The following is a 27,569-nucleotide window of genomic DNA, read 5'->3' as shown; positions in this document are numbered from 1 at the left end:
TACTGGGTTATGGGGATCGGGTGGAGGTGTTGACCTTAGGTGGGGTGCTCTTCCCAAGAGCCGGTACAGACTCGATGGGCCGAATGGCCTCCTTCTGCACTGATCTATGAACTGTGGGATGCCATGTTGGGAATGAATTTCCAGAGAACGTTGACCATCCCGAGGAAGCGGAGGACCGCCTTCTTGTCCTCAGGGGTCTTCATGGCGTTGATCGCCAAGACCATGTCGGCATCTGGCCGCACACCCTGCCGCGAGATGTGGTCGCCTAGAAACTTTATATCAGATTGACCAAATGAGCACTTGGCCCTGTTGAGCTGGAGACCATGTTCATGAATTCGCTGGAAGATCTGCTTGAGGCGAGCGATGTGTTCCTGGGGCGTTGTGGACCAGATGATCACGTCATCCACGCATAGGGATTCGGAGTGGACCCCGAAAACGACCTGATCCCGGATCATGGAATCAGCCGTCGAGTCAGTTACATGACTGCGCTAGGATGCGGAAATGGGTCAAGAAGGACTGAAAAGGTTCATCCTTACCCTGAAGCCTCTGCTGGAAGATGTACCGTTCAAAGCTCTCATTCACCTCAATGTCGTAGTGGCTGTCGAACTTCAGCAGGACTGTTTTGAATTTTATTTTGTCTTCGCCGTCGGCGAACGTAAGCGAATTGTAGATATGGATGGCGTGGTCCCCCGCAGTGGAGAGAATTAGCGCAATCTTCCTGGCATCCAGTGCTGCCTCGAGGTTGGAGGCCTCGATGTACAAGAGGAACTTTTGCTTTAAGATTTTCCAGTTGACACCGAGGTTGCCAGAGATGCGGAGTTGCGGAGGAGGCTGGATTATTTCCATTTCGCTGGATGGCTGCTTGCTGGTCGATGCTGAATCACTCGAGGTAGGTACGTCAAGATCAATATCACTCTGGTACCATGATGTGTTAGGCAGGTTGGTTCGATGTGGACTGCACTCGATGCAGGGAAGTTAGAAACAGACGTCTAACACAGGAGAAGATCCAACACTGTTTTATTCAACTAGATGAACGGCTGTACATATTCAGCTGTGGGCCAACACTGTACTGATCTGACTAGTGACCTTGTAGTAGCCTGACCAGACTTACTAGCTACCGCATGGTGTTTGTGCTTGCTAGCTCATGGACTCTGACTGTCACAGTAGCTGGGTCCCGAGAGAGCGGGAAACCTAGTGCCCTCTGGCTTTATAGTGGTAGTGTCCTGTCTGGTGAATGGCTGTGCTGTGTTGTATGCTTACTGGTCATCCTTTGTGTCAATCACTGTCTGTCTGCATCTCAATATATACATGAGTGGATATTATGACAAGTGTCAGTGAGGAAATCAAACTGTTCGCCATTGTTAGTATCAGCGCACAGATCAAACACTCAAGTCAAGCACAGCACAAGTCAGATAAACAGTGCAGTAAAACTTTGCCCCAATGGTAGTTCTTAATTTCAACCTCAGACGAGAACTTCTGATTCACCAGAATAAATTTTTGATAAGAACAATCATGATTAACAATAATGTAAAAGTATGTGGATAATTAGTCTCTGTTGTTGTCCTGTCAACTGCTATTATTGAGGAACCAAGGAAACTGGCAAACTCATTTCATGAAATAACCTGAGAAGAAAGGTAACACACATCCATCAGTCCCCCCTGGATTTTACAACGGTCAAATACAAAGTTGCTCTTTTAACACATTTTAAGCAAACATTCTCCCCATCTCTTCATGCAAACACAAGAGAACATACTGGAATAATAATGAAAAAAACAAGTCTCGTATTTGTATAACGTCTTTCATGACTCAAATGTCCCAAGTGTTTTACAGCCAATTTACTTTTGACTGTCGTAATATAGCAAATACAGTTGTCAATTTGTGCACAGCAAGCTCCCACAAACAGCAACGTGATGATGACCTAGCAATCTTGTTTTCTGTGGTGTTAATCGAGTGGTAAATATTGGAGAAATTACTGGGGGGATAACTCATATGCTCTTCTTGGCAATAGTGTCATGGGATCTTTAATATCCACCTAAGGAGGCAGATTGGGCCTTGGTTTAACGTCTCACCCAAGATGGAAAGGGAGAAAAAGCGAGAGGGGTGTCATGGGAGTGTCCCTTTAAGAAATGTTTCTGTCTTATCACATGGCTTCAGTGATGTCATTGTGTTGGTGGAGCTGGGCTGCGGCTCTGTGAGTTTTTACTTTCGCTTTCAATTTGGACTGGTTTGAACTGCAAAGGTTGAAAGAAGTGTCTCTCTATCTCTATTTTAAAAGCTGTTTCCAGACTTAACTTGGTGACTTAAAAGAGATAATTTATTTCTGGAAGGAATTCAAATCTGCTCTTTCAAAGGGGAACAGAGTATCCCTCACAAGTCTTGTACCAGTATGAAGGCTGTATGGTGGGCCACATCTTTGAAAAGGGGTTTCTGGTTTTACTTGGATTCTGTTATTAAATTGGAACAGTTAAGGGTTATACATAGATTATTGTAGCTGGGTGGGGTCTTATGTTTGTAGTTGATAAACATTCTTACTTTGTGTATTTATACAAATGTTAAATAAATTTGTAGAATAAAGCTTGTTTTTTGATTAAAAGCGCCTAAGAACTCTGTTGAATAACACCTGAAAGGCAGACTCTTGTCCTCATCGTAACCAAAATCAATAAAGAGTTATAGGTCAGGTGAACTCCGTGATATACTTTGGAGTTTTCTAAACCCTGGGCCATAAGAGAGGAAAGTGAGCAAGAGAGGCAGTGAAAGTGTGAGGGAGAGATGGATCAAAAAAGACTTGCATTTATATTGCACCCTCCACAACCACATGAAATCCAATATTGAGAACTTTTGGAAGTTTATTCAATGCAGCAATGTATGAAACACGGCAGCCAATTAGAGGATCTTAAACCCACAAACTTCTGACTCAAATGAGAGTTGTACCAGTAAATCAAGGCTGACATCGTGCTCGTATTAAACTAGCAACCTTCCTACCTTTAAAAGTTTTCAGTATTTTATTTACAGGTTAAAATGTTCATTTATCTGGTCACTCATTATTACATCTGTGCAACACACACAAACATTGTGCACTTGATTTAGAATCATATTCTATTTCAGTTGCTGTAAGAACTGGAGATTATACAAGACCAACAAATACACTTTGTCAGATATATGTGGAGTCTTCTGTGCACAGTTCTAATGTACAAGATACAGAACCTATACCCCATAATTAGCAGCTAGCCCTGCGTCCCATCTCATAAACAGCATCCCTCTGCAATCCATGGAGAATGTGCCCTGTGCAAAATATGCAGTCGACCCAATTATTGCCAAATTTACAGCTTCACATTTCAACTCATGCCCATCTAGTCTGTATGCAGACTGCGACAAGGGGCACAGTAACTTCATTGAAGCCTACTTGTGACAATAAGTTAATATATAAAATCTACAACACTGCAGCTTTCATGCACCAAAATGAACCTACTACGTGAAGGTTGTACTTTTATACAGCACAATGCCATCCTTGGCTCAACAGCTGAATTATTGCCTGAGATAGGATCTTTTGGGTTTCAGTGTGACCCTAGGGGCTCCTATCACAAAACTTGTGTGCATACTAAAAGAGTGCTGTGTTGGGAAAGATGCCATTTCCTGATGAGATGCTAAACCTAGGCCCAATTTGGCCCCGCAGATTTAAGATGTGGCCTTTAATTCTATTGTTACATCTGGGAACTTGTTGTGCACTCCATTGCACCCAGCCACAACCACACCTTTCTCAACAATGTCCTTGAACGCCTGCCACAATCAGATTCTCTAGCCGAGTTCCCAGGCACATCCCCGAACACTGACCTAATGACCTAAGTCACTTGGCTAGTACTGGTGCTTGCCACAGCTGCATCCCTGAGCACCAGGCCTAGTCACTTGCTGCCCAGCCATTCACTTTCCATCCACAATCCCTAAAACCGGCCCCAACTGGATCTCCTAGCACTGACTCCAGCCATGTCCCCTCACCCCAACAATTTTCATTCTGAATGATTCTCATGATCCTTACTCATACTGCTCAATCACAATGACCAAGGGAGCAGTCCAATCAGTACAACTGATCAGAAAACATCACTGGTTGCAACACATGGAAAGAACATCAGTGCATCTCACCTGAGCAGCGACTGTGTGTGATCTGGTTGGAAAAAGTTTTGTAATACAGGCAGTATTGAAACCAGCCTCGGATAAACCGAAAGCTGCTCGTAATCCAGCACCACCGGCTCCGACCACTACCGCATCAAACTCATGATCAACAACTGGGTACTGAGTGGAGATCTGAATCAGGGAAACAAGACACAGACACAATCTGGTTACCAAGGCACAGACTTCAAAAGTAAAGGAGAGACAACAAATATTTTTCGTGGTGTACAAAACATTTGTGTACATTTAACACAATGAAAGGTCCAAGGCACTTCACGGAAGCATTATAAAATTGTGACACTGAACGAAATAAGGAAATATTTGGTCATGTGACTAAAATAGTGAGTAGATTTTAAGGAATATCTGAGAGAAGGAAAGTGAGGTGTAGGGATGGTATTCCAGATCTTGGAGCGGAGACACTGAAGGCACACCACAAATGGTGGTGCAATTAAAAGTGAGAAATGCACAAAGGGTAGAATTGTGGAGCAGAGATAACTTGGGAGTGTTGTGGGGGTGGAAGAGATTGGAGATGGGGAGAGGCAAGGCCATGGAGGAATTGGAAAACAAGTTTGAGAACTTTAAAAACAAGACGTTGCTTGACAGGGAGCCAATGGAGGTCAGCGAGTTCAGTGGTGATGAGGGAAGGGGAAAGGAACCTTGTTGAGAGTTAAGACACAGGCAGTTGAGGTTTGGATGACCCCAAGTTTAGAGCATAGAATGTAAGTGGGCAGCCAGAGGTGCGGCGGAATAGTTGAGTCTAGAGGTATCAATGAGGGTTTCAGCAGTAGCTGAGCTAAGGTAGGCATGAAGTCTGGTAATGTTACGAGGTGGAAATAGGCAGTCTTAGTGTTGGCACTGAGGCTACATGAGGTCGGAAGTTCATTCTCGATCAAATGTAACACCAAGGTTGCAAACAGAATGGCTTAATCTCAGACTATAGACAAAGAGAGGTGTAAAGTCGGGAGCTAAGAAATAGAGTTTGGATGAGGAACCAAAAACAATGGCTTCAGTCATCCCAATGTTTAACTGGAGAAAATATTGGCTCATCCAGTCCAGGATGTCAAATAAGCAATCTGATAATTTAGCAACAGTGGAGTTGGGAGGGGTGGAGGTGAGGTAAAGCTGGGTGTTGTCAACATAAATACGAAAAGTAACACTGAGCCTTGGGATAATGTCACCGAGTGAAGAGGATGCAGATGAAAACTAGGAGCGGACTAAGGTTAAATTCTTGGAGGACTCCAGAAATAACGGTTTGGGCGCAGGAAGTGAAGGCATTGCAAGTGATACTCTGGCTATATAGATAGAAAAGATTAGAACCATGTGAGAGCAGTCCCACCCAGCTGGACGACAGTAGGATGGGGTTGGAGGAGGATACCTCGTCAACCATTTCAAAGGGTGCAGACAGGTTGAAAAGGACAAAAAGGACAATCAAGAAACTTGATTGGAGGGATTCAAACAGAATTCCTGGAAAGATGGGAGCCAAAACCATGTTGAAGGATTTTGGAGAGGAAAGGTAGGTTGAAGATTGCATAGCAGTTTGTAACCTTAAAATTAAGAACTGAAGGCATACTAGAGGCTACTTATTTGCTTTTCCCCTTATGTCATAGCACTGTGGATGCAATGTCACTGGAAGGAAAACATTGGAGTTAAGAAACACTAGCAACAAATCAATTTAAAATATATAAATGTGTACATTTATTGTTGTGTATAATACACAAGTGTCAGCTCAATATTATCATCAATATTAAAATTAAAGTACAAGTTAAATACTTGTTTTAGGAGATCTTTGTGCGAGAAAGTATAATGAGTGACACTGAGTCTGTTTACATTTCTCCCCATTTTCATTTGCTTCGTACCACTGTAGTAACTTCCAGGAAATATTGGCTGGAATTCTCCAGTCGTCGGGATTCTCTTTTCCTACTGGCAGCACACGGTTTCTCCTGAGTGGAGTGGCTCCAATGGAAAATCCCATTGACAAGTGGCTGTAAGAAAGAATCCTGCTGCCAGTGAACAGTGCACCACCGTGAAATACGCAGCTGTGGGGCCGGAGAAACCAGATCTTTATATTTCTCTTGCTTTGCATCTGTTGCCTCTGTTCTCTGTATCCATCTCCCCTAGATGGTTAGGTTTACTAAGTCACATGAAATGTGCATTTAAAAAGATGCAGCTCCTCGCATTTCCTAGATCTGACACCACTCTCTGAAAAGAGCCCAATAACTGACATATTGCTGCTCGGATTAGTGCCTGTGCCTACGCCAAAGGTCCAGCTTTCTCCTTCTCCTCCACTACCTAGATGGTTGCAGTGGGGTACGTGGAACAGAATTCCCTTGTCATCCCTCATCCACATCCCTAATTTTGATCTGAATTCACACCAGTAATTGACACCAATTACTTCCCCATTGGGCAGGCTTTTGGTCCTTGTGAAACCAAAGATCTCCAGTGTCATTGTTTGATCGACCAAGTTTTTTTACCCTGCAATGCCCAATATTCCAATACACAAGGACTGAAACCATTAAACTGAAAAAAGAGGCTCTTACTAAAAAGCAACAGGCTTTGAAAGCACTTGGGTCTTTAAATTCAGAAAACATCAACGTATCTTTTGATGCAGTAGCACTAAATTGAACAAGCTGCATTTGGACTCTTGTTAGACTTTTCAGTCTCAGTGTTGGGCATAGGTAATCAAGTGATATTAATAATCTCAGAAATCTGACCAATACCTACAGTAAGAGACTGAGATCTCAATTTTATGGATATTTACTTACTGAATTTGAAACTTTGGGTGCATTTTTGTTCTGCTTCCCATTGACAGCAAAGTGGAATCTGTGAGCTGCAGCGTGATGCACTGCAGGAATCTGTAAAAATACAAAACTCAATTGATTAGAAATTATAGATCTACGCAGGTGGAATGAGTGGAGGCAAATTTCAAGTTGATAGAAAATGTTATCTCACAAATATTCAACGGAAGAGTGGCCATTTGGATCCAGCAAACTGAATGATTAATTCATCTGTTTCTGTTGGTATTGATTTAGGAAATAACGTTGACCAAAACATGAGGAAAATTCTTGCTCTTCTTCTAAAAATGGGACAAATCTTTTAATGTCCTGTGAATTAACAGAAATGGCTCCCAGTGTTGGACTGGGGTGGGCACAGTAAGAAGTCTTACAACACCAGGTTAAAGTCCAACAGGTTTTGTTTCGAATCACTAGCTTTCGGAGCGCAGCTCCTTCATCAGGTGAATGAAGAGATGGGTTCCATAAACACATATATAGACAAATTCAAAAATGTAAGATGATACTTTGAACGAGAGGTCAGCAGCAGCAGCAAACCCGAGAGGGGGGGGGGGGAAAGAGAGAGTGGGGAGGGGGGGGTTTGGGCAGTGGATGGATTTCATTTGTAAGGGGCAGATACCCCACCTTATATTGTTAAATGGTTACGTTGTTTTCTGTTTTATTGCTATGTTTTCTTTTCGTTGTTTTTCTTTTTGTAGTGGTTTGTAAAAATTATTGAAAGGTTTTGAATAAAAACACATTAAAAAAAAAAGAAAGGATTTATGTAGCTGTAGGGTCAAAGGCAGGATCAAATAGACCATAAAATACATAATCGTTGGCTCATATAGATTAATAACCTGGATTTGGGCATCCTGGGCATAATTTCAAAGTTTGAAGATGGCTCAAAAGTTGGAACTGTTGTGAAGATAGGAAGGGGAACAGAGACAGACAGGTAAAATTTGTTTTAGTAGGATTGAGATACTCCTGATGTGTAATTTATTTTCCATTTAACATTGGGAGATTTGAGGTAGAAACTTCAGAGAACAAATCCTTCAAGGCACAAGGTCAGCTTTTTGATAGAGGATTCAGTTAGGCTCAATCCCCCCTCTCTCTTTCCATATAGCTGATTGAACTTGTTTCCTTGCCAAGTTGTATTCAATTTCCTTTTGAAAGTTACTATTTAACTTACTTCCACCACCCTTTCAGGCAGTGCATTCCAGGTCATAACAAATAGGTGTACTATAAAAAAAAAACTCATTTCATTTTGGGCCCTTTTTCAATCATCTTAAATTTGTCTCTTCTGGTTGCCAGCTTTGCTATTAGTGGAAAGTTTCTTCTCATTTACTACATCATAATTATCACAGAGTAGATATTGGCAGTATGTGCTAAATGACCTGCTTATGGGCTATAAGTTACTGCACCACCTTAATCACAAAGAAAATCAAGTTATTAGTTTGTCTTAACACAAATCAACAGGCACATACATGATAGTCTAAATCTAATGGGTCAGAAGGAAAAAAACATCAGCCGACTTTAGGTCAACGCTATTCATCTGTCCCAGCTGTAGAGGGGACGGCCACTCATAAATCAGTCGCTGCAACCACAACAGATGATGCTCAACTCAGAAGTACATACATCCTGGGCGCAATCCATCATCTCCCAAGATGGAGGGATGCCACTGTTATTATAAATTTATTGGTTCTCTCTGTGACCAACATGACACCGGAGCAGGGATCGATTATTCAACAGTGCCTTTAGTAAAAATACAGTATCTCCAACTTGCTGAAGAGACCCCTTTTAGTCTGCTGATGTGTTGCTCAATTCCCCCCCCCCTTTATTCTTTCATGGGATAGGGGTGTTGCTGGCAAGGTCCATCCCTAATTGTCCTTAAAACAAGTGGCTTGCTAGGTCAGTTCAGAGCGCAATGGAAGGGTGCGTTTCTAATTGGAGGGCTGTGACTAGTGGTGTGTCGCAGGGATCAGTGCTGGGACCTTTGCTGTTCGTAGTATATATAAGTGATTTGCGGATAGCGATGAGGACTGTCAGAGGATACAGCAGGATTTAGATTGTTTGGAGACTTGGGCGGAGAGATGGCAGATGGAGTTTAATCCGGACAAATGTGAGGTAATGCATTTTGGAAGGTCTAATGCAGGTAGGGAATATACAGTGAATGGTAGAACCCTCAAGAGTATTGAAAGTCAAAGAGATCTAGGAGTACAGGTCCACAGGTCACTGAAAGGGGCAACACAGGTGGAGAAGGTAGTCAAGAAGGCATACGGCATGCTTGCCTTCATTGGCCGGGGCATTGAGTATAAGAATTGGCAAGTCATGTTGCAGCTGTATAGAACCTTAGTTAGGCCACACTTGGAGTATAGTGTTCAATTCTGGTCGCCACACTACCAGAAGGATGTGGAGGTTTTAGAGAGGGCGCAGAAGAGATTTACCAGGATGTTGCCTGGTATGGAGGGCATTAGCTATGAGGAGCGGTTGAATAAACTCGGTTTGTTCTCACTGGAACGACGGAGGTTGAGGGGCGACCTGATAGAGGTCTACAAAATTATGAGGGGCATAGACAGAATGGATAGTCAGAGGCTTTTCCCCCAGAGTACAGGGGTCAATTACTGGGGGGGGGGGGGGGGGGCATAGGTTTAAGGTGCGAGGGGCAAGGTTTAGAGATGTACGAGGCAAGTTTTTTTACACCGAGGGTAGTGGGTGCCTGGAACTCGCTGCCGGAGGAGGTGGTGGAAGCAGGGACAATAGTGACATTTAAGGGGCATCTTGACAAATACATGAATAGGATGGGAATCGTGGGATACGGACCCCGGAAGTGAAGAAGAATTTAGTTTAGACGGGCAGCATGGTCGGCATGGGCTTGGAGGGCCTGTTCCTGTGCTGTACTTTTCTTTGTTCTTTTGTAATAAAGAGTTAACCACATTGTTGTGGGTCTGGAGCCACACATAGGCCAGATCAGGTAAAGATGGCAGATTTCCCTCGCTAAAGGACATTACTGAACCAAATTAGTTTTTACAATCGTGATAGCTGTCTTGGTCACTATTACTGATGCTAGTGTTATGTTCCAGATTTATCAGAATAATTGAATTTGAACCAATGTTCCCAGAGCATTAGACTGGGCCTCTGGATTATTAGTGGAGTGATATTATGACTACGCCACCATCTCCCCTTGAATGCGTGACTTCTGCTGAATTTACAAACTGTAATTCTGACATGCAACAGTTTACCTGACATATTATTTTGTAAACATTTTCCTTCCAAACCTCACACAAGCAAATGCACTTTCAAAGTTCGAAGCTCACACAGCCCCAATTACATTCCATTTCTGGTGTCATAAACAGTGACTCATCCTCTCCACAGTATTACTTCTTGAACTAGTTAGTAACTGGATATTTGGCGTAACTATTGAAGGAGGGCAGCACGGTACCATAGAGGGCAGCACGGTAGCATAGTGGTTATAGCACTATGGCTTCACAGCACCATGGTCCCAGGTTCAATTCTGTGTGGGTTTCCTCACACCATCCAAAGATGATGTGGAGATGAGGAAGGAGCAGCGCTCCGAAAGCTAGTGACATCGAAACAAACCTGTTGGACTTTAACCTGGTGTTGTAAAACTTCTTACTATCCAAAAATGTGCAGATTAGGTGGATTGGCCATGCCAAATTGCACTTAGGTTAGATGGGGTTGCAGGGTTACAGGGGTAGGGTGGAGATGTGGGGTTAAGTAGGGTGGTCTTTCCAAGAGCCGGTGCAGACACGATGGGCCAAATGGCCTCCTTCTGCACTGTAAATTCTATGATGTTATATATGAGAAGTTCCGTTAGCTGAATAATTGACAACACAATGTTTAACCTGGCTGAATCAGACTGGGCCTGTACTCAGCCATTGATTGCAAACACTAGTTAAATGTGGTAGTTAAAGGCGGTGGAGGCCGGGACGTTGAGTGTCTTTAAGACAGAAGTTGATAAATTCTTGATTTCTCGAGGAATGAAGGGCTATGGAGAGAGAGCGGGTAAATGGAGTTGAAATCGGTCATGATTAAATGGTGGAATGGACTCGATGGGCCGAATGGCCTTACTTCCGCTCCTATGTCTTATGGTCTTATGTCTAACCACCACATCCCTGCAACCCCATAACCTAACCTGCATATCCCTGGACACAAAGGGGCAGTTTATCATAGCTAATTCACCTATCCCTTGGACTTTGGAAAGAAACCGAAGCACCCGGAGGAAACCCACGCAGACACGGGGAGAACATGTAGACTCCGCACGGACAGTGACCCAGCAGGGAATCGAACCTGGGACCCTGGAGCTGTGAGGCAGCAGTGATAACTACTGTGCCGCCCCAGTGGGAGACCTATGGCCACTCACCCCATCCCCGGTAACTAGTATCACTAAAAATACTCGCACTGGCTACAACAGAATTATTCTGGCCGCCAGTAAGACAGCACATTGACAAAACTCTACTGACCAGCATAATCAGGACTGATATAACTCCCTCCCCAAATTCTGGTTACACAACCAGAATAACCTTGTGACTTTGTTGTGACCTACAACAATCATATTGACTGATTAGAATCTGGAACAAAGGCCGGACGCCAGTACTGGCCATCCCCCAGGATAGTCCGGCCTGATTACACTGACCACTCTCACCCACTGACCTGTCTGAGCCACCCCTTCCCCACACTCGCCACTAAGCAACGCGCGGCCATCTCGGAACATCCAGCGCCGGCCGACCAACTCATTCCGCATCCGGCGCCGGCGGACCAGCTCATTCCGCATCCGGCGCCGGCGGACCAGCTCATTCCGCATGCCCCGGTGGGGGGGATCGTACTAGTCCATTACCGGACGAGGGGGGAAACCAGCCGTGTCCATTGCCGGGGTGGAGGTCGCACTAGTCCATTGTATGAAGAGGCGAACTGGACGAGCCCATTTCCGAAGGGGAGCCACTCCAAGTGAACTGGAAAATAATTAAAACACTCGAACTGCAAACCATTCAGGTAAAACTGTCAAAAATACCAGCTGCAACTCAATCCGCTGCAACTTGCTCTTCTCCGTTTCTCCCTCCCACATCACTGTTCATGGCCGCGATTCTACAACGAACTGCGTCACCGAAATAAGGTGAGAAAAGTAGAAGGCGACTAAAGGAAGGAGTGGAAAAAGGGTGCATGTGAGTGGACAGGGGGCAAGGGAGGGTGAGACTTTGCGATGGACGAACATGAGGGGGAGAGAAGAAGGGAAGGGGGGGAGAAGATGGGTAGGGGAGAGGGGGAGGGGAGAGAAGAGGAGGGGGGGGAAGAGAGAGAAGAGGAGGGGGGGGGAAGAGAGAGAAGAGGAGGGGGGGAAGAGAGAGAAGAGGAGGGGGGGAAGAGAGAGAAGAGGAGGGGGGGAAGAGAGAGAAGAGGAGGGGGGGAAGAGAGAGAAGAGGAGGGGGGGAAGAGAGAGAAGAGGAGGGGGGGAAGAGAGAGAAGAGGAGGGGGGGAAGAGAGAGAAGAGGAGGGGGGGAAGAGAGAGAAGAGGAGGGGGGGGAAGAGAGAAGAGGAGGGGGGGGAGAGAGAGAAGAGGAGGGGGGGAGAGAGAGAAGAGGGGGGGAGAGAGAGAAGAGGAGGGGGGAGAGAGAGAAGAGGAGGGGGGAGAGAGAGAAGAGGAGGGGGGGGAGAGAGAGAAGAGGAGGGGGGGGAGAGAGAAGAGGAGGGGGGGAGAGAGAGAAGAGGAGGGGGAGAGAGAAGAGGAGGGGGAGAGAGAAGAGGGGGGAGAGGAGGGGGGAGAGGAGGGGGGAGAGGAGGAGAGGGGGGGGAGGAGGGGAGAGGAGGAGAGGGGGAGGGGGGGAGGAGGGAGGGGAGGGGGGGGGAGGAGGAGGGGGGGGGGAGGGGGAGGGAGGGGGGGGGAGAGGGGGGGGAGAGGAGGGGGAGAGGGGGGGGAGAGGAGGGGAGGGGGAGGGAGAGGGAGGGGGGGGGAGGGAGGGGGGGAGAGGAGGGGAGGGAGAGGAGGGGGAGGGAGAGGGAGGGGGGGGGAGAGGAGGAGGGGGAGGGGAGGGGAGGGGGAGGGGGGGGGAGGGGAGGGGAGGGGGGGGAGGGGAGGGGAGGGGGGGGGGGAGGGGGGGGGGGGAGGAGGGGGGGGGGGGAGGGGGGGGGGGAGGGGGGAGAGGAGGGGAGGGGGGGGAGGGGGGAGAGGAGGGGAGGGGGGGGAGAGGGAGGGGAGGGGGGGGAGGAGGGGAGGGGGGGGAGAGGGAGGGGAGGGGGGGGAGAGGGGAGGGGGGGGGGAGGGGGGGGAGGAGGGGGGGAGGGGGGGGAGGAGGGGGGGGGGGGGGGGAGGGGAGGGGGGGGAGGGGAGGGGGGGGGGAGGAGGGGAGGGGGGGGAGGGGGGGGGAGAGGAGGGGAGGGGGAGAGGGGAGGGGGAGGGGAGGGGAGGGGAGGGGGGGGGGGAGAGGAGGGGAGGGGGGGGGAGGGGAGGGGGGGGGGGAGGGGAGGGGGGAGGGGAGGGGAGGGGGGGGGGAGGGGAGGAGGGGGGGGGGGAGGGGGGGGGGAGGGGAGGGGGGGGGGGGAGGGGAGGGGGGAGGGGAGGGGGGGGGGGGAGGGGGGGGAGGGGGAGGGGAGAGGAGGGGAGGGGGGGAGAGGAGGGGGAGGGGGAGGGGGGAGAGGGGGGTGGAGAGAGAGGAGGAGGGGGGAGGAGTTGGGATGGGGGGAGAGGAGGAGGAGGCGGGGAGAGGGGGGGGAGGAGGGGGGAGAGGGGGTGGAGAGAGAGGAGGAGGGGGGAGAGGAGGAGGAGGCGGGGAGAGGGGGGGGAGAAAAGAAGGGGGTGGGGGGGGAGAGAAGAAGAGGGTGGGGGAGAGAAGTGGGTGGGGGGGGAGAGAAGAGGAGAAGAAGTGGGTGGGGGGGGAGAGAAGAGGAGAAGAAGTGGGTGGGGGGGGGAGAGAAGAGGAGAAGAAGTAGGGAGGGAGAGAAGAAGCTGGGGGGAGAGAAGAAGCGGGTTGGGAGAGAAGAAGCGGGTTGGGAGAGAAGAAGCGGGGCGGGAGAGAAGAAGTGGGGCGGAGGCAAGAGGGGGGGGAGAAGAGGAGGGGGGGAGGAAGAGGAGGGGGGAGGAAGAGGAGGGGGGAGGAAGAGGAGGGGGGGAGGAAGAGGAGGGGGGGAGGAAGAGGAGGGGGGGAGGAGGGGGGGAGGAAGAGAAGAAGGGGAGGGTGTGGGGTGAGGGAAGAAGGGGTGGGAGAGGAGAGGAGGAGGAGGGGGGGAAGAGAAGAAGGGGAGGGGGTGGGGGGAGGGAAGAAGGGGTGGGGGAGAGAAAAAGGGGGTGTGGGGGAGAGAAGGGGGGGTGGAGAGAAGAAGGGGAGGAGAGAACAGGGGGGAGAAGAGATGGGGGAGAGAAGGGGGGGAGAAAGAAGAAGGTGGGGATAGAAGGAGGGAGAGAAGAAGTGGGGCCGAGAGAAGAAGTGGGGCCGAGAGAAGAAGGGTGTGGGGGAGAGAAGAAGGGTGTGGGGGAGAGAAGAAGGGTGTGGGGGAGAGAAGAAGGGTGTGGGGGAGAGAAGAAGGGGGTGGGGGAGAGAAGAAGGGGGTGGGGGAGAGAAGAAGGGGGTGGGGGAGAGAAGAAGGGGGTGGGGGAGAGAAGAAGGGGGTGGGGGAGAGAAGAAGGGGGTGGGGAGAAGAAGGGGGAGAGAAAAAGCGGGGGGGTGAGGGGGAGAAGAAGCGGGGGGGAGAGAAGAAAGGGGTGGGGGGGAGAGAAGAGGGGGGGATTGAAGAAGGGGCGGAAGAGAAGAAGTGGGGCAGAAGAGAGGGAGGGGGAGGAGAGAAGAAGGGTAGCGGGTGAGAAGAAGTGTAGGGGGAGAGAAGAAGGGGTGGGCACAGAAGAAGGGGGGAGAAGAGATGGGGGGGAAAGAAGAGGGGGGGGAGAAAGAAGAAGGGGGCGGAGAGAAGGGGGGAGAGAAGAAGGGCGTGGGTGGAAAGAAGGGAGAGGAGAAGAATGGGGGAGAGAAGAAGGGGGGTGGAGAGAAGAGCGGGGAGAAGAAGGGGGGGATAGAGGGGGGAGAGAAGAAGGGGAGGGTAGGGGGGAGAGAAGAAGGGAAGGGGGTGGGGGGAGGGAAGAAGGGAAGGGGGTGGGGGGAGGGAAGAAGGGGGTGGGGGGAGAGAAGAAGGGGGTGTGGGGGAGAGAAGGGGGGGTGGAGAGAAGAAGGAGAGGAGAGAACGGGGGAGAAGAGATGGGGGGGGAGAAAGAAGAAGGTGGGGATAGAAGAAGGAGGGAGAGAAGAAGTGGGGCCGAGAGAAGAGGGGGAGAGAGAAGAACCGGGTGGGGGGGGGGAGAGAAGGGGGGGTGAGGGGGGAAGAAGGCGGTGGGGGAGAGAAGAACCGGGTGTGGGGGGGGGGGAGAGAGAAGGAGGGGTGAGGGGGGAAGAAGGGCGGTGGGGGTGAGAGAAGAAAAGGGGGGGAGAGAAGAAGGGGGATGGGGGAGAGAAGAAGGGGGATGGGGGAGAGAAGAAGGGGGATGGGGGAGAGAAGAAGGGGGATGGGGGAGAGAAGAAGGGGGATGGGGGAGAGAAGAAGGGGGATGGGGGAGAGAAGAAGGGGGATGGGGGAGAGAAGAAGGGGGATGGGGGAGAGAAGAAGGGGGTGGGGGAGAGAAGAAGGGGGGGGAGAGAAAAAGCGGGGTGGTGGAGAAGAAGGGGGGAGAGAAGATGGGGAGGGGGAGGGTGGGGGGGAGAGAAGAAGGGGGTGAGGGGGGGAGAAGAAGCGGGGGGGGAGAGAAGAAGGGTGAGGGGGAGAGAAGAAGAGGGGGGAGAAGAAGGGGGGAAGAGGGAGGGAGAGAGAGAGAGAGGAGGGGAGGGGGGAGAGAAGAAGGGGGGAGAGATGATGGGGGGGGAGAGAAGAAGGGGAGGGGGAGAGAAGAAGGGGGTGGGGGGAGAGAAGAAGGGGGTGGAGAGAAGAGAAGGGGGGAGAGAAGAAGTGGGGGAGAGGGAGAGAGGAGGTACAGGAAGAGAGAAGATGGGGGGAGAGAGAAGGGGGGAGGGATATGGGTGGGGGTAGGAGGAGAGAGGGGAGGGGGAGAGGAGAGAGGGAATGGGAGGGGGGTAGGGGAGGGAGAGAAGAGGGGGTGGGGGGAAGAAAGGGGGAAGAAGGGCGGTGGGGGAGAGAAGAAGTGGGGGGAGAGAGAGAAGAAGAAGGGGAGAGGGGGGGGAGGGAAGAAGGGGGTGGGGGGAAAGAAGAGGGGGAGAGAAGAAGCGGGGGGGAGAGAGAAGAAGGGGGGAGAGAGAAGAAGGGGGAGAGAGAAGAAGAAGGGGTGGAGGGAGAGAGGGAGGGGAGGGGGAGGAGAGAGGGGAGGAATAGAAGAAGGGGGGAAAAGTAGGGCAGAGAGAAGGGGGAGAGAGGAGAAGGGGGGAGAGAAGAAGGGGGGGAGAAGAAACGGCATGAGAGAAGAACCGGGTGGGGGGGGGAGAGAAGGGGGGGTGAGGGGGGAAGAAGGGCGGTGGGGGTGAGAGAAGAAAAGGGGGGGAGGGAAGAAGGGGGATGGGGGAGGGAAGAAGGGGGATGGGGGAGAGAAGAAGGGGGATGGGGGAGAGAAGAAGGGGGATGGGGGAGAGAAGAAGGGGGATGGGGGAGAGAAGAAGGGGGATGGGGGAGAGAAGAAGGGGGATGGGGGAGAGAAGAAGGGGGATGGGGGAGAGAAGAAGGGGGATGGGGGAGAGAAGAAGGGGGATGGGGGAGAGAAGAAGGGGGATGGGGGAGAGAAGAAGGGGGTGGGGGAGAGAAGAAGGGGGGGAGAGAAAAAGCGGGGTGGTGGAGAAGAAGGGGGGAGAGAAGATGGGGAGGGGGAGGGTGGGGGGGAGAGAAGAAGGGGGTGAGGGGGGGAGAAGAAGCGGGGGGGAGAGAAGAAGGGTGAGGGGGAGAGAAGAAGAGGGGAAGAGGGAGGGAGAGAGAGAGAGAGAGGGAGAGAGAGGAGGGGAGGGGGGAGAGAAGAAGGGTGAGGGGGAGAGATGATGGGGGGGGAGAGAAGAAGGGGAGGGGGAGAGAAGAAGGGGGTGGGGGGAGAGAAGAAGGGGGTGGAGAGAAGAGAAGGGGGGAGAGAAGAAGTGGGGGAGAGGGAGAGAGGAGGTACAGGAAGAGAGAAGATGGGGGGGAGAGAGAAGGGGGGAGGGATATGGGCGGGGGTAGGAGGAGAGAGGGGAGGGGGAGAGGAGAGAGGGAATGGGAGGGGGGTAGGGGAGGGAGAGAAGAGGGGGTGGGGGGAAGAAAGGGGGAAGAAGGGCGGTGGGGGAGAGAAGAAGTGGGGGGAGAGAGAGAAGAAGAAGGGGAGAGGGGGGGAGGGAAGAAGGGGGTGGGGGGAAAGAAGAGGGGGAGAGAAGAAGCGGGGGGGAGAGAGAAGAAGGGGGGAGAGAGAAGAAGGGGGAGAGAGAAGAAGAAGGGGTGGAGGTAGAGAGGGAGGGGAGGGGGAGGAGAGAGGGGAGGAATAGAAGAAGGGGGGGAAAAGTAGGGCAGAGAGAAGGGGGAGAGAGGAGAAGGGGGGGAGAGAAGAAGGGGGGGAGAAGAAACGGCATGAGAGAAGAACCGGGTGGGGGGGGGAGAGAAGGGGGGGTGAGGGGGGAAGAAGGGCGGTGGGGGAGAGAAGAAGTGGGGGTGAGAGAAGAAAAGGGGGGGGAGAGAACAAGAAGGGGGATGGGGAGAGGAGAAGAAGGGGGATGGGGAGAGGGGGGGAGGGGGGAGAGAGAGAGGGAGGGAGGGGGGGGTGAGAGAGGAGGGAGAGCTGGGGGGGGTAGCGAGAAGAAGGGGGAGAGAGAAGGGGGGTGCGGTGGAGAGAGATGGGGGAGGGAGAGAGAAGTTGGGGGGGGGAGATGGGTGGGGGGGAGAGAGAGGAGGGAGGGAGGAAAGGGGAGAGAGAGGACGGAGGGAGGAGAGGGGAGGGGTGGGAGGAGGGGGGGGGGCGAGGGGAGGGGAGGGTTTGGGGGGGGGGGGGTGAGGTAACCAGGATCTTTCCTTACAGTTCTAAACTTTTGTCTGTGGGCTTCAGGCACTAGTTCGTATGCACCTAAGATGTTTTTTTTCACCACCTCATTCGTCTCGTAGCAGCTCTACCTACCAACTTTGATGGAATCAGTAATTTTCGCCTCCTCGTATGTCTCAGATAACCTCCTCTGATAGTGATGCAAACACTTCACTAGCTCTACCTACCAACTTTGTTTGAATCAGTAATATCCACATCTCCTGTGGCCATTTCATTTGTTTAGCTACCTTCTCAAATGAAATGAAAAACGCTTCTCCCTCCTTCTCCTCAAACCTTAGCAATGCGTGGACATACTTAAATAGATCCCCACCAAACCTTCGACTATGAAGCTCTTTCGCTTCATCCTCATCACGATCCTCCAACTGTACGTTTTTCTTTCCATCCGCCAATCTTTACTGACTGTCATGTTTCATGGCCATTTTCCGAAGTTCAAACTCTCTCTTTCCCTGTCCTCTCTTTTTCCTCTCTCTTTCTTTTTCCCTGATCTGTATTTCACTTTCTCTTTTTGTTCTTTTTCTCCCATATCATATTCAAGCTGCTTTAATTCATTTTCATGTTCAAGTTGCTTGATTTGTAACTGAAGTTTTGCCATTTCTAATGCGTCAGACTTTCTCAGGCAATTTTAAATGCTCAACTACCGCCGTAAGTACCTCATCTTTTCGTACCTTGGCAGGTAATGCTAAATGCCATGTATTTGCCAAATCTAACAGTCTGTTTTTAGTCTCTGTCCGTAAGGTGCTGCGAGTGACCATCTCCACCCCCAAAACCTTCTGAGCCTCTGAAAGCCATTGTCCACAATACACTCCTTACTTAAACTGAAATACGACACCTGAAAAGCTACCACAATATACTCGCCCCTCACCGGCTTTAAGTCCGCAAAACCAACCCAAGTGAGTGACTGAGAGAGTTAGGAGAGTTTGGTGACTGAGGGAGTTGGGTGAGGGGGGAGTAAGGTGCTCCTTTCATTTCATTTCTTACATTTCCTCAAAGAGCGTGAAGGAAGCCGGGAGTTTATAGAGACTGCAGCTGACTGGGAGCAGAGTCGGAGGGCGGAGTTCCAGTTGCTCCACAGTGCAGCTATGTTGTGTAAGGTAAGAGGGGATAGAGGCTATGGCAGTTGCATGCTGCTCCTGTAGGATGTGGGTGGTGAGGGATACCACCGGTGTCCCCGCTGACTATACCTGCGGGAAGTGCACCCAACTCCAGCTCCTCAGAGACCGTGTTAGGGAACTGGAGCTGGAGCTGGATGAACTTCGGATCATCCGGAAGGCAGAGGGGGTTATAGAGAAGAGTTACAGGGAGGTAGCCACACCCAAGGTACAGGACAAGAGTAGCTGGGTTACAGTTAGGGGAAAGAAAACGAACAGGCAGACAGTGCAGGAATCCCTCGTGGCCAGTCCCCTTCAAAACAAGTTTACCGTTTTGGATGCTGTTGGGGGGAATGACCTACCGGGCCCCGGAAAGGCCCTTGGCCAGGTCTCTGACACTGAGTCTGGCTCCTTGGCTCAGAAGGGAAGGGGGGAGAAAAACAATAGTGATGGGAGACTCAATGGTTCGGGGAATGGATAGGAGATTCTGTGGTCGCGAACGAGACTCCCGGAAGGTATGTTGCCTCCCGGGTGCCAGGGCCAGGGATGTCTAGTATCGAGTCTACAGGATTCTTAAGGGGCAGGAGGAGTAACCCGAGGTCGTGGTGCACATAGGCACCAATGACATAGCTAAGAAAAGGGTTGAGGACCTAAAAAGTGATTTTAGGGAGTTAGGTTGGAAGCGAAGGAGCAGGACAAGTAGAGTTGTGATATCAGGATTGCTACCGGCGCCACGTGCAAGTGAGGCAAGGAACAGCGAGCGAGTGGAGCTGAACACGTGGCTACAGGGCTGGTGCAAGAGGGAAGGCTTCAGATATGTTGATCATTGGGATATCTTCTGGGGAAGGTGGGACATGAAGGACGGATTGCACCTAAACTGGAGGGGCACCAATATCCTGGGTGGGAGGTTTGCTAAAGCTCTTCGGGAGGTTGAAACTAGTTTGGCAGGGGGGTTGGAGCCAGAGCTATGGATCAGAGGATAGGGTAGCTGTTGAACAGGCAGAAATAGTTTGCAGCAAGTCTGTGAGGAAGGATAGACAGTTGATAGGGCAAAGTTGCACTCAGTGGAGTGGAACAGTGTGTCTGTTTCAATGCAAGGAGTGTCAGGAATAAGGGAGGTGAACTTAGAGCATGGATCAGTACTTGGAACTACGATGTTGTGGCTATTACGGAGACATGGATTTCACAGGGGCAGGAATGGTTGTTAGATGTTCCGGGGTTTAGATGTTTTAAGAAGAATAGGGAGGAAGGTAAAAGAGGAGGGGGACGAGCACTGTTAATTAGGGAGTGCATCAGAGCTGCACAAAAGGAGGTAGTTGAGGAGGGTTTGTCTACTGAGTCAGTATGGGTGGAAGTCAGAAACAAGAAAGGAGCAGTCACTTTATTGGGAGTTTTCTATAGACCCGCCAACAGCAGCAGAGAGATAGAGGAACAGATTGGGCGTCAGATCTTGGAAAAGTGCAGAAGTAACAGAGTTCAACTTCCCTAATATTGACTGGAACCTCCTTGGTGCAAATGGTTTGGGTGGAGCAGATTTTGTCCAATGTGTACAGAAAGGATTCCTGACTGGACTTGGGGTTGCGGCTATGCCTGGGAGAAGACTGGAGAACGGGCACTAATAAGTAAGATGGAGGCGGGCGGAGACCAGGCAGCGTGGGCGCAATGGTCGCGGGAGCAGCAGGAGTTCCTGAAAATCTGCTTTGCGGAGCTGAAAGCAGAGATGCTGGCTCCAATGAAAGTGTCGATTGAGAGGCTGGTGGAGACCCAGAAGGCTCAAGGGGCGGCGATTAGAGAGGTGCAGCAGAAAGCTGGCCCAGGTAGAAAATCGCTGACTTTTTTCCCACGCTAAAGAAGGGGGGGGCGTGGCCCGGCATGAGGGGCGGTGCCGGAGGGGTGTCCGTATCGACTTGAAGAGGGAGGGGGGGGGACTTTGACGGGGAATCTAAATGGGGCATTGTTGGCAGAGGCGGGAGCGGCTGGGGTCAGCAGGAGTCAGCTGACTTACAGGAGTGCAAGGGGGCTAGACAGTTTTCTAGCCGTGGGTGGGGGGGGCGGGGTGGGGGACTGGGTTGCTGCTGCATTGACCGAAGGGGCGCTGGAGGTAAGAGGGAGAGTCGGGGCGGGGGTCCTCCGGGTGGTGCTGGTGAATGTGTATGCCCCAAATTGGGACGATGCAGGGTTCATGAAGCGCATGCTGTTTCGGATCCCGGATCTGGATGCGGGGAGCCTGATAATGGGGGGACTTTAATACGGCACTGGACCGATCCAGGTCGAGGTCGGGCAAGAGGGTTTTTAGATCACATGGGGGGGGAGGGAGGGTGCGGGGGGGAGAGTGGATCCGTGGAGGTTTGCTAGGCCGGCGGCCAGAGAGTTCTCTTTCTTCTCCCACATGCATAAGGCCTATTCACGGATAGACTTCTTTGTGGTGAGCAGGGCACTGATTCCAAGAGTGGAGGGAACGGAATATTCGGCCATAGCGATTTCAGAACACTCCCCGCACTGGTTGAAGTTGGGGGAGGAAAGGGACCAGAGCCCGCTGTGGCGCATGGACGTGGGACTGTTGGCAGATGAGGAGGTTTGTGGGCGGGTCCGGGGGTGCATGCAGAAATACATAGAGGCCAATGATAATGGGGAAGTACTGTTTGGTGTGGTTTGGGAGGCTCTGAAAGCGGTGGTTAGGGGAGAGTTAATCTCAATTAGGGCTCATAGGGAGAAGAGGGAGAACGGAGAGGGAGAGGTTGGTGGGGGAGATATTAAGGGTGGATAGGAGGTATGCGGATTCTCCTGAAGAGGGGCTGCTGAAGGAGCGACAGAGCCTCCAAATGGAATTTGATTTGTTGACCACGGGGAAAGCTGAGACCCAGTGGAGGAAGGTGCAGGGGGCAGTTTACGAATATGGGGAGAAGGCGAGCCGGATGTTGGTGCATCAGCTATGCAAGAGGGACTTCCGGGTCGCGGCGATGCGGAGCTAAGCCGCGCGAGTCGGCAGCTCCCGCAGAAACGGACTTTTGGGCCCGCTAACGGAGCCCCAACGGACCTTTAAAAAAAAATCAACCCGTGGGGAAGACCGGAGGAAGTCCCCTACAGACCTGCATGGACCGGACCCACAGTGAAACGGCGAGGAAAGCGGCCCTGGAGCAGCGGGAGAAGAAAGAAGAAAAAAACAAAATGGCGGCGCCCATGGACCGAGAGGAGATGAAAGAGTTCATCAAGTGCTGCTTCGAGGAGCTACGTAAGGAGATGGTGGCACCTATACTGGCAATGGTGGAAAAACTTGGAGCAACCCAGAAAGCCCAAGAGGTGAAGATTCAGGAGATCCAGGAAAAAGTGAGTGAGAACGACGACGAGCTCGTGGGCCTGGCGGAGAGAGTGGAGCGGCACGAGGCGCTGCACAGGACGTGGGCGGGAAGACTTGAAGACCTGGAGAACAGATCAAGGAGAAACAACTTGAGGATCCTGGGTCTCCCAGAAGGAGTGGAGGGGGCCGATGCCGCGGCACATGCGGGCACAATGATCGGGACGCTGATGGGTGCGGAGGCCTCCCCGGGATTGCTGGAGCTGGATGGGGCGCACCGAGTGCTAGCGAGGAAGCCCAAGACAAAAGAGCCGCCAAGGGCGATGGTGGTGAGATTTCACCGGTTTACGGACAGAGAGAGGGTCCTGAAATGGGCCAAGAAGGAACGGAGCAGCAAGTGGGACAATGCTGAGATCAGAATATACCCGGACTGGAGCACGGAGGTCGCTAAGCGGAGAGCGGGTTTCAACCGGGCCAAAGCGGTGCTGCATCGGAAAGGAGTGAAATTTGGAATGCTGCAGCCAGCGCGACTGTGGGTTACACATAATGGCCAACACCACTACTTCGAAACGCCCGAAGAGGCGTGGACCTTTATACTAGCTGAAAAATTGGACTCTAATTGAGGGTTTGTGTGGGAGGGGGGTGTTTGAGGGTTGAAGTATGATGGTTGTTGTACATAGGGGGTCAACCACGCGCAGGAAAGGATATATGGGCTGGGGGAGAGGGACAAGGCCATGACAGGAGCTGCACCGTGGGAGGCAGGGCAGGCTTTGGGAAGCGCGGGGTTGTCCTTCCCGCGCGCGGCAAAAAAAGGCGTGAAGGGGAACAAAGGAATGTACATTGTTTGGGAGATTCCCACACGGGGGGGTTAAAGGGATGGCGGGGGAAGCCGGGGTCAGCAGGTGTCAGCTGACTTACGGGAGGGATATGGGGGGAGCAAAAAAGCTAGATGGGGATCTAGCCGGGGGGGGAGGGGAGAGGAGGGAGGGGGGGGGAAGGGGGGGGAAAAGGGTTGCTGCTGCACTGGCCGAAAGAGAACGGGACACAGAAGAGGTGGCTGGGGCGGGGGTCCCCCAGCTGGGGGACTGGAGAGTGAGGGTGACGCGGACAAGGGACTGGCCCAGAAAAGGAGATGGCTAGTCGGCGGGGGGGGGGGGGGGGGGTGAGAGTCCCTCCAATCCGGCTGATAACGTGGAACGTGAGGGGCCTGAATGGGCCGGTGAAGCGGGCTCGAATGTTCGCGCACTTGAAGGGACTGAAGGCAGATGTGGCAATGCTCCAAGAGACACACCTGAAGGTGGCGGACCAGGTCAGGTTAAGAAAGGGATGGATAGGACAGGTATTTCACTCGGGATTGGACGCAAAAAATAGAGGGGTGGCAATTCTGGTGGGAAAGCATGTGTCATTTGGCATAGGCCAAGACTATCGTAGCGGATAATGGAGGGAGATATGTGATGGTGAGTGGTAGGTTGCAAGGGACGTGGGTGGTGTTGGTAAATGTATACGCCCCAAACTGGGATGATGCTGGATTCATGAAGCGCATGTTGGGGCGCATTCCGGACCTGGAGGTAGGAAGACTAAAATGGGAGGGGATTTCAATACGGTGCTGGACCCAGCACTGGACCGCTCCAGATCAAGGACGGGAAGGAGGCCGGCGGCGGCCAAGGTACTTAGGGGGTTTATGGATCAGATGGGGGGAGTGGACCCATGGAGGTTTGCAAGACCGCAGGCCAGGGAATTTTCTTTTTTCTCCCACGTGCATAAGGCTTACTCCCGGATAGATTTCTTTGTTCTGGGCAGGGCGCTCATCCCGAGAGTTGGGGGGACGGAGTATTCGGCCATAGCCGTTTCGGACCATGCCCCGCACTGGGTGGAACTGGAGCTGGGAGAGGAGAGGGACCAACGCCCGCTGTGGCGGCTGGATGTGGGATTGCTGGCCGATGAGATGGTGTGTGGGAAGGTGAGGGGGTGTATTGAAAGGTACTTGGAGGCCAACGACAACGGGGAGGTGCGAGTGGGGGTGGTATGGGAGGCGTTGAAGGCGGCGATCGGGGAGAGCTGCTGGCCCCGCTACTAGTGAGGACCTTCAACGAGGCAAGAGAGGAGGGAACCCTGCCCCTGACAATGTCGGAGGCGACAATCTCCCTGATTCTAAAGCGAGACAAGGATCCACAGCAATGTGGATCGTACAGGCCGATTTCGCTCCTCAATGTGGATGCTAAGCTATTGGCGAAGGTACTGGCCACTAGGATTGAGGATTGTGTCCCGGGGGTGATTCACGAAGACCAAACGGGATTCGTAAAGGGCAGGCAGTTAAATACCAATGTGCGGCGGCTCTTAAACGTGATAACGATGACATCGGAGGAGGGAGAGGCTGAGATAGTGGCAGCTATGGACGCGGGAAAAGCCTTTGACCAAGTAGAGTGGGAGTACCTCTGGGAAGTATTGCGCAGGTTTGGGTTCGGGGGAGGGTTTATTAGATGGGTTAAGCTCCTTTACAGCGCCCCGGTGGCGAGCGTAGTGACAAACCGGCGGAGGTCGGAGTACTTTCGGCTGTACCGAGGGAAGAGACAGGGGTGCCCCCTGTCCCCCCTCTTGTTTGCATTGGCGATCGAACCCTTGGCCATATCACTTAGGGAGTCTCAGAAATGGAGGGGGATAGTCCGCGGGGGAGAGGAGCATCGGGTATCGCTATATGCGGATGACCTGCTGCTATACGTGGCGGACCCAATGGAGGGGATGGTGGAGGTCATGCAGACTCTGAACGAATTTGGAGAGTTCTCGGGCTACAAGCTTAATGTAGAGAAGAGTAAGCTTTTTGTATTACAGGCAGGGGACCAAGAAAGAGGGATAGGGGACCTACCGCTGAGGAGGGCGGAGAGGGGTTTTTGGCATCTGGGGATCCAGATAGCCAGAAGTTGGGGGGCCCTACATAAACTGAATTTGACGAGGGTGGTGGAGCAAATGGAGGAGGATTTTAAAAGATGGGACATGCTCCCGCTCTCGTTGGCGGGTAGGGTGCAGTCGGTCAAAATGGTGGTCCTTCCGAGGTTTTTGTTCGTGTTTCAGTGCCTCCCCATCGTGATCACCATGGGCTTTTTCAAGAGAGTAGGTAGGAGTATCATGGGGTATGTGTGGGCAAATAAGACCCCGAGGGTTAGGAAAGGGTTCTTGGAATGCAACAGGGACCGAGGAGGGTTGGCTTTGCCAAATCTAGAGAGTTACTACTGGGCAGCAAATGTGGCGATGGTCCGTAAGTGGGTTATGGAGGGAGAGGGGACGGCATGGAAGAGGATGGAGATGGCGTCCTGTAAAGGAACGAACCTGGGGGCTTTGGTAACGGCACCGCTGCCGCTCTCGCCGACAAAATACACCACAAGCCCAGTGGTGGCAGCAACACTAAAGATCTGGGGCCAGTGGAGAAGACCCAGGGGTGCAATGGGAGCACCGGTGTGGTCCCCAATCAGGGGTAACCACCGGTTTGTCCCGGGGAAGATGGACGGGGGGTTCCAAGGCTGGCATCGGGCGGGGATAAGAAGAATGGGGGACCTGTTCATTGACAGGACATTTGCAAGCCTGGGGGCACTGGAGGAGAAATTTGAGTTACCCCCGGGAAATGCATTTAGATATATGCAGGTGAGGGCTTTTGTGAGGCGACAGGTGAGGGAATTTCCGTTGCTCCCGGCACAAGAAGTTCACGATAGGGTGATCTCGGGGGTATGGGTCGGGGAGGGCAAGGTGTCGGAAATATACCAAGAGATTAAAGAAGAGGGGGAAGCGCTAGTAGAAGAACTGAAAGGTAAATGGGAGGAGGAGCTGGGGGAGGAGATTGAGGAAGGGCTATGGGCCGACGCCCTGGGTAGGGTTAATACCTCCTCCTCGTGTGCCAGGCTCAGTCTGATACAATTTAAGGTGGTTCACAGAGCGCATCTGACGAGGGCGAGGCTGAGTAGGTTCTTTGGGTTAGAGGATAGATGTGAAAGATGTTCAGGGAGCCCGGCGAACCATGTCCATATGTTTTCGTCATGCCCGGCATTGGAGGGGTTCTGGAGAGGAGTGGCGGGAGTAATATCCCAGGTGGTGAAAGTCCGGGTCAAGCCAAGCTGGGGGCTAGCAATATTTGGAGTGGTGGATGAGCCAGGAGTGCAGGAGGCGAAAGAGGCCGGAATTCTGGCCTTTGCATCCCTAGTAGCCCGGCGAAGGGTCTTGCTATTGTGGAAGGAGGCGAAGCCCCCTAGCCTGGAGGCCTGGATTAACGACATGGCGGGGTTCATAAAATTGGAGAGAATTAAGTTCGCTTTGAGAGGGTCTGCACAGGGGTTCTACAGGCAGTGACAACCGTTCCTAGAATATCTCGCGGAGCGTTAGAAGAAGGTCGTTCAGCAGCAGCAGCAACCCTGGGGGGGGGGGGGGGGGAACGAGAGACTGTTTGAGGGGATGGACGAGCGGGAGATGGATGGACGAGCGGGAGATAGCATGGAGGGTGGGGGGAAACGGTACGCGCGGCCAAGAGCCAGTGTATAAAGCTATGTAAATATACCATCTTGCCATGTATATATCTTGCTCGGGGAGAATTAGAATTTGCGTTATTTTGTTACGGGGAAAAAAATTGTGTTGTTAAAAAACCTTAATAAAAAAAATATATTTTTAAAAAGCTACGCAAGAGGGAGGCGGCGATGGAAATTGGAGGAATCAGGGACAGAGGGGGGAACACGGTGCGGAATTCGGCTAAAATAAATGAGGTATTCAGGGATTTCTATGGGAACCTGTATAAGTCAGAACCCCCGGAGTGGGGGGGGAGGGGATACGGCGGTTCCTGGACCAATTGAGGTTCCCGAGAGTGGAGGAGGGGAAAGTGGAAGGCTTGGGGGCCCCGATTGGGATAGAGGAGCTGGTTACGGGGTTGGGGAGCATGCAGGCGGGCAAGGCCCCGGGGCCGGATGGGTTCCTGGTCGAATTTTACAGGAAGTTTGTGGATCTGCTGGGTCCGCTGCTGGTGAGAACCTTCAACGAGGCGAGGGAGGAAGGGATTCTCCCCCCCGACAATGTCTCGGGCACTGATCTTGCTCATCCTTAAGCGGGACAAGGACCCGCTGCAGTGTGGCTCGTATAGGCCGATCTCGCTCCTTAATGTAGATGCCAAGTTGCTGGTAAAGATCCTAGCCACCAGGATTGAGGATTGTGTCCCGGGAATGATACACGAGGACCAGACTGGGTTCGTGAGGGGCAGGCAGTTAAATGCAAATGTGCGGAGGCTCCTG

General features: G+C 52.2%; 2 protein-coding genes across 5 annotated transcripts in view; one reads left to right on the top strand and one right to left on the bottom strand.

Annotated features, from left to right (window-relative positions):
• sdha (succinate dehydrogenase complex, subunit A, flavoprotein (Fp)) overlaps window positions 1-12,133 on the bottom strand; it is a 123,432-nt gene extending 111,299 nt beyond the window's left edge. Inside the window, exons 1-3 of one of the 3 annotated variants that reach the window (XM_072467376.1) lie at window positions 11,962-12,133; window positions 6,927-7,016; window positions 4,138-4,299 (exon numbers count right to left, since the gene is read on the bottom strand). In XM_072467376.1, coding sequence (XP_072323477.1) covers window positions 4,138-4,299; window positions 6,927-7,016; window positions 11,962-12,015 — 306 coding nt within the window. In that variant the 5' untranslated portion in view covers window positions 12,016-12,133. Of the gene's footprint in view, window positions 1-4,137; window positions 4,300-6,926; window positions 7,017-11,603; window positions 11,758-11,787; window positions 11,833-11,961 lie in introns of those variants that run through there. The other 2 variants (XM_072467377.1, XM_072467375.1) reach the window with 2 other exon arrangements.
• Window positions 11,796-27,569, top strand: part of LOC140385319 (coiled-coil domain-containing protein 127-like) — a 95,375-nt gene continuing 79,601 nt past the window's right edge. Inside the window, exon 1 of one of the 2 annotated variants that reach the window (XM_072467380.1) lies at window positions 11,796-11,942. The gene's annotated coding sequence lies outside the window, so the exon portion shown is untranslated. Of the gene's footprint in view, window positions 12,064-27,569 lie in introns of both variants that reach the window. The other variant, XM_072467378.1, reaches the window with a different exon arrangement.

Source organism: Scyliorhinus torazame, chromosome 11 (assembly GCF_047496885.1).
Source record: "Scyliorhinus torazame isolate Kashiwa2021f chromosome 11, sScyTor2.1, whole genome shotgun sequence".
Classification (NCBI taxonomy): Eukaryota; Metazoa; Chordata; class Chondrichthyes; order Carcharhiniformes; family Scyliorhinidae; genus Scyliorhinus; species Scyliorhinus torazame.
Note: the sequence above shows the minus strand (reverse complement) of the source record. Positions and strands in the feature narration are given on the sequence as shown.